Here is an 11392-nt window from a genome sequence, read left to right as displayed (position 1 = left end):
TCTGCGTGTCAGCATTTTGAAAAACCCTAACTTAACTCTGGTGCCGTGTCACATATAGAAATTTTTTGATATTTGCAACCATAGTAAAACAAAGATTTATATTTTTGATATTTATTTTATATATTTAAATGCCATTTAACAAAGAAAAATCAACCAAAAAAATGAGTTCGCGTATCACCTCTGACATGCGTGTCATAGGTTCGCCATCACTGGGCTAAACCTTAGCAGGAGGGGTAAGAAATAGTGCACACTGGGAAGATGAAAGAAGTTGAAGGGCCAAAGACAGGACCAAGTTTTGATCAGCTGCCTCCTGCACCGTCCCCACTCGGGTTGGAGCCCACAACCCCGGCATGTACCCTAACTGCGATTAGTACCCTGACCTGCTGGTTCATAGATCCATGCTCAACCACTGAGTCACACCCATCTGGCTTTTCCTGAAAGTTTTGAAGATTTGGAACAAATATTTAGGAAACAATTTCAATTGTCTAACTTTTAACGTCTGATATATTTTTTTAAGTGTTAAGTCTTACAATTTTTTATGGTACATTGTGCTTGATTTTTGAAGCTCACGCAGGCTTCAAAGATCCCTGACTTCTAAGGCTCTCCCACCATCTGGTGGCAATATTGCAAATTGCAAATGTTTGTCGAAGCTGCATTCCTCAAACGTTTATTATGCTCATCACCTGGACAGGTATTGATTGAAAAGACAAGTAAAATGTGTACTATATACATACAAGAGTCTATGACAAATTTGGGACATTTTACTAACAAAGTTAAATAACGCTACTACAGCAATTATGAAATCATGAAATTTAAGTCAACACATTTAAGATAACCGCTATTTTGACAGTATTTTTTCGTTTATAAGACACCCCCGACTTTCCAACCCAAAATTAAGAAGTCAATATTTTAAACATTTGGCCGGTTTTCCTCTTAAGGCCTTCTTCTTTTTTGGCATCTTAAGTTGTTCTTCTTTTTTTCTCCACTGTCTGATCATACACTCAGTGGGAAGAGGTCCAAATTGTCTCTCTGCAGCTCTATTTCCAGGCTCTTTTGCATAGCTGAAAGACAATCGCTTACCGGTATTTATGGGCTCAGAACGCTGAGGTCCGTTGCATCTGTGCACTCTCCACCTCCACCTCCAATTAGGGCATCAGCTGACGTCAGTAACAATAAGGCTCGTGATTGGAGGAAGCCTGTTTGACAAGGTATGGGCAGCTAAGCACCCGCAAGGCTCCCTCAATTTCAGTCTAACGATTTTAGAAAAAAAGTCTTATACACAGAAAAATACGGTAATCTCTTCCAATAACATATTTGCATAGTTAAGTTCTTACTGTACATAAAATTTGGAGTCTTGTTTTATGAACTTAATGTTTCCTAAGTATTGTCTAAATTCCTTAAGTAAATCTTTCCTAACAGTTTGATACCACACAGTGCTGGCCAAAACACACTCTTGCATGTAAAATTATCTTTGTAAAGAAAAATTTGCCCATGTCATCCAAATGTTAGATGCACCTATCTTTTGACCCAACATTTCCATGTTGAAGAATTCGCCCTCCAAATATATTCCATGTGCAAAGTGAAATATGTATGCAGTTAGTTATTCATAGTAGCATGGTTATTCTAGCAGAGATTTAAAGCAACGAAATGTCCATCCATTAAGAATTGCCTCGCCCGACTGGCATGACTCAGTGGTTGAGCATCAACCTGTGAACCAGGGGATCACAGTTTATTTCCAGGCTGGCGCACATGCCCAGGTTGTGGGTTCGATCCCGTGTGGGGCATGCAAGAAGCGACCAATCAATGATTCTCATCACGTTTCTTTCTCCCTTCTCTGAAATCAAAAATTTTTAAAAAGAATTGCCTCAATATATGGACATATCTTTTTTAAATTATTTGGCCTTGGAAGGAACTAAGTGGAGACATGAGCCTAGGCTGGCTTGCTTTGGCTCACTGAGTCAGAGAAAAGGGGGCCTTGTGGACAGGTTCAGGGGGTTTATCTGGGAGGAACTGCTGCTGCCAATTGCTGCCCTGGTTGCAAGCCTCCAGTGAGGATTTAAAAACAGAAAACGAATTTAGTCCTAAAAGCCTCTGCCTGGTTAGGGTTAGGTTAGTGTTGTTTATGGTTAGGGTTAGGCTATGGCACTTTCCGTCCTCCCCCCACATTCTGAGCATCCATACTTACTAGGCAAAAATTAGTCCAATTCTCTTTATTTTTTTAAATATATTTTTATTGATTTCATAGAGGAAGGGGGAGAGAAAGAGAAACGTCAATGATAATCATTGATCGGCTGCACCGAGCCCGCAACCTGGGCATGTGCCCTTGGACCAGAATCGAACCCAGGACCGGTCAGTCCCCAGGCTGACTCTCTATCCACTGAACCAAACCAGCCAGGGCCAATTCTCTTTTTTAAATGAATCTAAGGCACGGGGATGAATATCCAAGCCTCTGGTCAGCCTGAGGACCCTTGTTACCACACTGGGCTAGAGATCTTCAGCCGAAAGCAGACCCTGGTATTTTGGGTCAGGCCCGTGGCCTGGCTAGGGGAAAGGTACAACCCCCACTCAGCTTTTAGAACTAAAGACAGTCCATGATTGCCGACTATTGCAAGCTCAAGGACGGCACTAGCCTGTGGTGATCCTCTTCTGAGAACAAGGTGCAGGTAGCGTTCCTGAATACCTACTGTGTGCAGTGCACATTGCTAGGAGTTTCACAAGTGACCTCACTGAATCCTCATGACCGTGGGGCGTCCGGATTACCAGCCCCTGAGCAGATGGGGACATGGACGATCAGCAGGTGGGGTGGCCCACCTGGGATCACACTGCTGGCTGGAGGCAGAGGCAGCATGACACCCAGTCCATGGCAGACACTGCAGCCTGGCCCCTCCCTCCCACACAGCCAGAAGTGGAGAGTAGCTGTTCAATTAGTGTTCAATGAATCCAAAACGAATCTGAACATGCCCAGAGAAGCCATCACATTAAAGGCTGCAATTTTAAATTACAGGTGAAGAACTTGAGGGGAAGAAAAGCAGAAAGTCAGTTACATGTATCTATGTTGCTGATCCTCTCAAGTCCATCCCTATCCTGACCTTTCCCATCTCATTCCCCAGCTTCCCCACCCCATGCCAGTCAGGCTCTTCTGTGCTGCCACCCCATCTTAGCTCATGCTTTGCAGGCTATGGGTCATGCTTCCTCCTGCTCATCACCACTCCCTTCTCCAGTCCTCAGTGTCTTCCCACTTCTTGAACTTCTAGAACTTGTCAACTTTATCACAAACTAGCCCTTAATAACATGATATATCCTTATGTTCTCTAATTTCTGTTCCTCTTGGACATTTTACCTCCCCAAAATCTCAAAGCACCTCAAGAGAGATCTTTCTCATGTATTCATTGATGAGACAATGATGGAGCCAGTCAGAGAATTCAATGAACTCTCTCTGATCCTCAACAACAAGATGTTTTATTTCATTTCCCATTGTCTGATCCCTCCCATCCAGGAAAGAGGTGTAAACCTGGCAGGGGTTCTGACCAGCTAGCTAAAGCCAGAGGAGACCCTGGGACCAGAGCCTGGTCAAGCAGAGGCTGTGGTCCGAAAACACCAGAGGGCAGGAGAAAGCTGTTATTCAATTTGCCAAGTCAATGAATTTCTGCTTAACCAAATATAAAGCACTCTAGAATCTGCAAAGAACTTAGCTGTGAATTATTTAAGCCTACTTAGATTGATAAGTCAAATAAAATAAGCAACGAAGCAATGCTTACCAATTCCTCAAAGCAATCTCAGTTCTTTTAAAGGAACCATTCAAACTACAGAAAACCACCAAGCAATATGGAACCTTTATTTTTAAGGTGATTCTGTACATCTGGAGCATGAGAGTAAACCTTTTACAAATGGAACTGATTACTAGAAGAAACAATGACAAAACCAAGCTGGTATTTGATGTGAATCCATAGGGGTGGAAGCTTCAAATCCAGCCAAGAAGTTTGTTACAATTTCTTTCAGCTTTGCATCTGACTGTTCTGAGATCTTTCCGTCAGTCCTGTTTGGAAATAAAAGGAGATCATTAGTTCTGACCTGGACAAAAAGTCAATGACTAGGCTAACTACAAAATACAAAAGAAATTTAGCAAGACTTCATGCAATTGTGTTCATACCTGATACTGCCCAACAGGGCTTGGTGTTGGCTGATAACATGAGACAAGAAAGCACTCTCAAACTTTGTGATCTTGCTGGGCTCCAGTTTGTCAAGATACCCTCTTACACCGGCATAAATGACAGCCACTTGCTCTTCAATAGCCATGGGAGCTGAAGAGAAACAAAAGGATGCCAGTGAGTTGTTCAAATAAATACCATGTTACCAAAGTCAGAGAAACTTACTTTTCCCTCCATTAACAAGTTTCTTCATATCACTTATTCTCACGTTCGCAGTGAGAAACTCCACCCCACCTCCTCCCCAGGAAACAGTGATTTTCTTATATTTGCAAGTCCTGAAGTATAATATTAGGGCATTCTCCACAAACACTGTTTATCATCTGGCAGCATTTAAATTATTTTGGTTATAAATAATTTGCTGAATTTTTATAACAAGTGAATAACATGCTTTTAAATAGGACAAATTCTACACTCATATAGTAGGGCGTGAGGAGCATCTAGTAAGTCTTAATTCCCCCAAAAGTACTAAACATAGTAAGTTTTGCTGGTTATTAAGTCTGTAGCATTTCCATTTAAATGATAAAGACTGTCTGTACTTTGATTAAATAAACAAGGCATCAACTGCATTCAAAAGGCAGTACCGCTGATGAGATAACAGCATGTATTACAGCTTGTAGGAAGCTATGTCATATTCCCACATAGTAGGAACTTGACCAAATAAAGAGAACAACTCACAATACTGTCCTTGCTTCAGCAATTCAGTCAGACGTACACCACGACTCAAGAGTTGTTGAGTGGCAGCATCAAGATCAGAACCGAACTGAGCAAAAGCAGCAACCTCACGATACTGAGCCAATTCCAGCTTCATGGTACCTGCCACCTGAAATACAGAATTGGTTAACTCATACTATACAAAAATACTTCACTCAATGACACAGAGCACTATACAAATACACTTTGGTTTTAACCTAATGATACCTCTCCCCAAAAGTGATTCAAATTACCTGCTTCATGGCCCTGGTTTGGGCAGCAGATCCAACACGGGACACAGACAAACCAACGTTGATGGCAGGGCGAATACCTTTGTAGAACAATTCTGTTTCCAAGAAGATCTACAATGTAAGGACAATGCACATGCTAGCAAACTTAGAAATCAGCATTTCAAAATTAAGACACTGTGCTGAAAAACTGAAGCCCAAAAACACCGAGGAAGAAAATACTAAATGGTATCTTATGGTAAATAGCTCCTCAAATCTTTCACAACCCAAATCAACCTACATATTTCACTGCTGAGATTGGGAGATGTGCATAACATGAAAAAAAAAAAAAAGGTTAACGTTTTATTAAAATACTAGAGGCCCAGCCCCAACCACTTGCCTGTCTGCCTGATCGCCCCTAACCCTTCTGCCTGCCTGCCTGCCTGCCTGCCTGATCAACCCCTCTGCCTGCCTGCCTGATCGCCCCTAACCGCCTATGCCTTGGCCCCGACCGCTGCGGCTTCGTCAGGAAGGACATCTGGAAGGTCGTTCGGCTGTCCATTCTAATTAGCACATTATGCTTTTATTATTATAGATATGTAGGTGAAGTGAAATGATTTCTGGGATTTGCTCAAAATTATGCAGGGGAAGGATAGCAGGGGTATAAATGAAGCAAGAAGTACTCCATACTATAAATTGATATATGGGGTTTTGCTATACTATCCTCTTTACTTTTGCATACATTTGAAATTTTCCATAATAAAAAAGTAAAATCAGTTCAGAACTACTATTTTCAACCAGTACATTGGAATCACCCTAAGCTTTTACATTTACATTAAGCATAAGAATAATACCTGTCCGTCAGTGATGGAAATGACATTCGTTGGAATGTAAGCAGACACATCACCAGCTTGTGTTTCTATGACTGGCAGAGCAGTCAAGGAGCCACCACCAAAAGAATCGTTCATTTTGGCTGCTCTCTCTAGCAGACGGGAGTGTAGGTAGAACACATCACCAGGATAGGCCTCACGACCAGGGGGTCGGCGCAGCAGCAAAGACATCTGACGATAAGCAACAGCCTATAGTACAGAAAGGGGTTAGGAAATCCACCTATTAGACAGAAGCTACATTTGGTCAAATAGTGCAAACATACAAACAGAGTCTAAAAATACATTTATTTTGACCTGTTTGGATAAGTCATCATAGATGATCAAAGCATGTTCGCCATTATCCCTGAAATATTCTCCCATAGAACAGCCAGATAAGGAGCCAGGTACTGAAGTGGGGCAGTATCAGAAGCGGTAGCTGAAACCACAATGGTGTACTTCATGGCATCTGAGAAAAACACAGATTTGTTTTACAAGGTTATTAATATTGTGATTTCTAAAGTAGAGGCTACTGTAATAAAAATTATCTAAATGCTTTACTAAGTGATTTACTACTAAGATTAATCTGAGTCAAACAGCTTCTACTTTAAAGAAAATGATAAAACCTTAACTTAGTTTTATGCTAAATTTTTACATTTACTTTTCTTTTATGTATTGACTATATCAGTATAGAGTTCATTAGAGAGTAATTAAAATCAGCCTTCATTAAGTAGACTTTATCCTAAGATTGGCAGCTATAGGGCTCCCAGGTAACAGCAATGGGACTAAAGTTCTTTAATACCTGCATCTGTAAGTCTCTTCACCAACTGGGCAACAGTGGATCTCTTCTGACCAATAGCAACATAGATACAGTACAGCTTCTTCTTTTCATCAGTTCCCTCATTGAAACGTTTCTGGTTAATGATTGTGTCAATAGCAATTGATGTTTTGCTTTAAAAAGCGAAAGTAAACATAAATCTTAACTAAATGTTTCAAAGAATTCCCCAATTAAAATTTCACTACAACTAACCCACACATCAAATTTTATTCTCCCCGTTATATCCAAAGCTTTTACCATTCCAACACTATAATCTTTTCATAGAGCCAATTTTAGTTAGAACTTTTAACAAGCTACTGAGTCTTTACCCAGTCTGCCGGTCACCAATAATCAGCTCACGCTGACCACGACCAATGGGCACCAAGCTATCCACAGCCTTAATGCCAGTCTGCATTGGTTCCCGCACAGAGATTCGAGGAATGATCCCAGGGGCTTTCAGGCCAACTCGCCTACGGGTCTTGGAACCAATTGGACCCTGTTGATAAAAAGGAACCCCAGAACAATCAGTCTTGATATTTGTTAGAAACTACAACCACACCAAAAAGGAACTACATCTAATGAATGATAAACCTACCTTCCCATCAATGGCATTACCAAGGGCATCTACTACGCGACCCAACAGCTCCTCGCCAACAGGAACATCCACAATGGCTCCTGTTCGCTTCACAATATCTCCTTCCTTAATGAGTTTATCATTTCCAAACACGACAACACCCACATTGTCAGGTTCCAAGTTCAGAGACATACCCTACATAAAAGACAAGTGAACACCAATGAAGCCCAAGTGGCTCTTCTCCCCACATACCAACACTACATGATATGAAGCTATAGAGAAAAAAAGGCAGTATTGTTCTTTAGATCTGGTTTACTCCTAAGTATTTTTCTAATAAACAATCTTCTTTGGTTAAGACTTTTAAAATAGCGCCTTGGCCAGATAGCTCAGTTGGTTAGAGCCTCATCCCAATATGCCAAGGTTGCAGGTTTGAGCCCTGGACAGGGCATATACAGGAGTCCACCAATGAATGCATAAATAAGTGGAACAACAAATTAATGTTTCTCTAAAAATCAATAGATAAAATTTTAAAAAAAGGACTTGCTTCTTATCACATCCTCAAAGAGCACATGGAAGGAAAGAAATTGAACATGGTAAATTTTTCCACTGCATTTCCTTTGACCATAGCTTTTGAGCTGGGTGATCAATATGAAATAGTGATCAAGGGCAATTGGAAATTTTAAGACATAGCTGATTTACATCTTTTGATATATAAGAAGCTCCATAAACAGTTTAACTATCTAATGAGAACCTCTACTTGTCTGGTTAATGGAAAGTGAAATTAAAAGCTACCCAATCAAGATCAAATCTTCATAATAGTACTGGGTCATCTGTCATTACAAACATTTCAAGATGTTAAGATTTTATAGCCCCTAAATCAAATCAAAAAGGCTATTCCAGGAACTCAGTCTGGTCAGTGATGTAAGATCTGGTGTAGCTATCATAAGCTCTCTGATGATATACGTCCACTTCTTTGTACTAGGTTGAGCCTAGAATACAGAGGAATATCGTAGAATATTATTGGAGGTACTGAATCTTTAGTCTAAATCTGATTTCAATATAGGTCACTAACCACATGTGGCTTCTTAAATTTAAACTCAGTCAAATTTATAACTGTGGTCCCTTAGGTCACACCAGCTACCTTTTACATGCTCAATGGTCTCATACATACACTAGTTACCATATAAACAGCACAGACATAGAATATTTCTGACATTGCAGAAAGTTCTATTGGACAGTATGGGCTAAGACTCTTAAAAGCTAAAAGGAGACTTGAGAGCTCATTAATTGAAGCCTAAGCTTCAAAGACATATAAGACACACACACTAAAAATAAAAGAGGTTAACTTTTTAGACACTGATCAAACTTTTGGCCCTACAATTTGCCTTGTACATTAAGTGGCTCTTTTTCCATACTAGCAAGAGGACCGAGACGATCCTTTCCCCTATTTGTGTACTACTGCCCCTGGTCCATCTAGACATCAGGCTCTGCTTTCCTCAGAGAACTATGACTCCTACAACTTTTAATTCTCACCCCATTGGCCAACTAGGCTCAACCTAGTCGAAAAAAATGGGCTTACATCATCAGAGAACTTGTAATAGCGACACCAGCAACTCGCCTCTCACCAAGAGATCTATTCTTACTAGAAATTCAAAGTCAGTGACTTTGAACTTTCCACCAGAAATGAATTTATTAATTTTATTAATTTAATTAAATGAGTTTAATTAAAGTTATCAAATGCTTTTATACAAGATGATCTTCACAGCTACAAAGAACAGACTTGAACTTCTTAGAATTTGGGTGAAGATTTACTAAAACTATGTACTTAGGAGCTAATGGCTATGAATTATGTGTAAATAAGTTTCTAGAGTGAAAACCCTTAAATATATTTTCACAATCTATGACACTGACCACAAAAACCCTGAGGCAGATTGAGATTTAAAATAACAAAACAAAAAAAACTGACATAATCTGATTTACTAAATGAATAACTAAATGAAGACAACAACCCAAAACAGCAAAATACTATTTTATAATTTACCTTTAAGCCTGAAGAAAACTCTACCATTTCTTCTGCTTGAACATTCCTCAGCCCATGTACTCGGGCAATACCATCACCAATACTTAAGACACGCCCAGTCTCTTCAAGGTCAACAGAGGTATCAGCTCCAAGAATTCGCTCTTCAAGAATAGAGGACATCTCGGCAGTGCCTATTGAGAGCAATTCCATTACAAATAATAATCTGGCCCCAGTTTCTTTTCAAAACCTCTTTGCATAACAACATGAATAATATAGTTTGTGATCACAATGATCAAATTATACTCCAAAAAGCAATAAATGTAGTTCTATTCAAAAAAGCATGAGATCTATGAAAAAGAACCCAAGTGATTCAGAGAAAATTTCACAAGACAGATAAAAAACTAATAAAATTAAAATATCCTTAAAATAAACTTGCAAGGGCAAATTCATAGATAGCACCTAATGCCTTTGAAAAACATAGAGGTTAAAAACTGCCTACTTTTTGTAAATTTTTTTAGGAGAGGAAAAAAAAATCTTTCATAGATCAGAAAGTGTGTCCACCACCTGACATGTGCACATTCTGTTTCCACCCAACGGGACATTATCAGAACAAAGAAGCTGTACTAACATCAAAAGAGAAATATATAAAACTGTACTTCATTTCACTAGAACAAGCAAACCTACCAACATAGGACTAAATGGCACATTGTGGGTTAAGAATCTGAGGTTCTGCCAGGCAGGTGTGGCTCAGTGTCGACCTATGAACCAGGAGGTCACAGTTCAATCCATCCATGTCAGGGCACATGCATGGGTTTCAGCTCGATCCCCGGTAGGGGGTGTGCAGGAGGCAGCCGATAAATGATTATCTCTCATCATTAATGTTTCTCTCTTTCTCTCCCTTCCTCTCTGAAATCAATAAAAATATATTTAGGAAAAGAAAAAAAAATCTGGAGTTCCACAGTAACTAAAATTGAGAGGAAAAAATTAACAAAATAGGGGGAAAAAGCCTGCAACAACTATGTAACTTATCTTTCGTTTAATGAGAAGGTAGTAAGTGTGGTGTAGATTTAGAAATAATGACTCACCAATCTTCTGAAGATGGGTGTTAGAGGCATGGAGATTCCTTGTAGCAATGAAGGATGATCCCAAAGCATTTTTGGAGACCTAGGGCAAAAATGTATTTTTTAAATCTGATTTTTAAAAAGGCCTTTATAAAACTGGCTAGCTTGAATGCAAGCTTAGTTTGATCAAGTTATCTGTTAAGATATTAATTATACACACAATATTTTGCTTAAAATTGGAAGACTTTAAACAGATGAAGAAACACTTTTTTGATATGTAAAAACCTATTTGCAGTTCCTGGAAGTATAGTAACAGTTCACAAAGCATCTTTCCCTTTAAAGGTATCAGGCACTATTATTTTGACTTTAGAGATATTTATATTAAAAAACAAAACAAAAACAATCAAGAGCCCAGCCAGCGTGGCTTAGTGGTTGTGCATCCACCTAAGAACCAGGAGGTCACAGTTGGATTCCCGGTCAGGGCACATGCCCGGGTTGTGGGCTTGGTTCCCAGCGTGGGCGTGCAGGAGGCAGCCGATCAATGCTTCTCTCTCATCACTGACGTTTCTATCTCTCTCTTCCTTCCTCTATGAAAGAAAAAAAAATATTTGTTTTTAATCAAGAAAACAAAAAAACTGTCAATGTTGAAATGTGATTAGAAACTATGCTGCCAGCGGTTGGGTTAGGGCAGTATGTCTATTTCACCCTTCAAATTGAGACTACCTTTAAGATGGAAAAAGTAAGTAAATGTAAAAGCGCTAACACAGGATTTAAGTAAAGGTTATGTACTTATCTGAGAGAGAGAGAGAGAGAGAGAGAGAGAAGTAGTGAAGGGCATTGACCTTCACAGGCATTTTCCAACCTCTGCTCTATTTCCCTCGAGTCCCCAATCACTGTCTAACAATTCCTCACGGACGGAAGCTTAAAAC

At 39.7% G+C, this 11392-nt stretch overlaps 1 protein-coding gene across 1 annotated transcript; it reads right to left on the bottom strand.

The window, feature by feature from the left end:
• Nucleotides 1–3811: 3811 nt before the first annotated feature.
• On the bottom strand, nt 3812–10566 carry ATP5A1 (ATP synthase, H+ transporting, mitochondrial F1 complex, alpha subunit 1, cardiac muscle). The gene is given in 12 exon segments (XM_014539273.1): nt 3812–4036; nt 4151–4301; nt 4884–5028; nt 5153–5260; nt 5980–6204; nt 6310–6386; nt 6389–6460; nt 6794–6942; nt 7138–7304; nt 7404–7577; nt 9424–9593; nt 10488–10566. Coding segments are annotated over 11 exon segments (1563 nt in total). The 5' UTR covers nt 9583–9593; nt 10488–10566; the 3' UTR covers nt 3812–3900.
• Between the last annotated feature and the right edge of the window lie 826 nt (nt 10567–11392).

This window comes from Myotis brandtii, unplaced genomic scaffold, assembly GCF_000412655.1.
Source record: "Myotis brandtii unplaced genomic scaffold, ASM41265v1 scaffold212, whole genome shotgun sequence".
NCBI lineage: Eukaryota > Metazoa > Chordata > Mammalia > Chiroptera > Vespertilionidae > Myotis > Myotis brandtii.
Note: the sequence above shows the minus strand (reverse complement) of the source record. Positions and strands in the feature narration are given on the sequence as shown.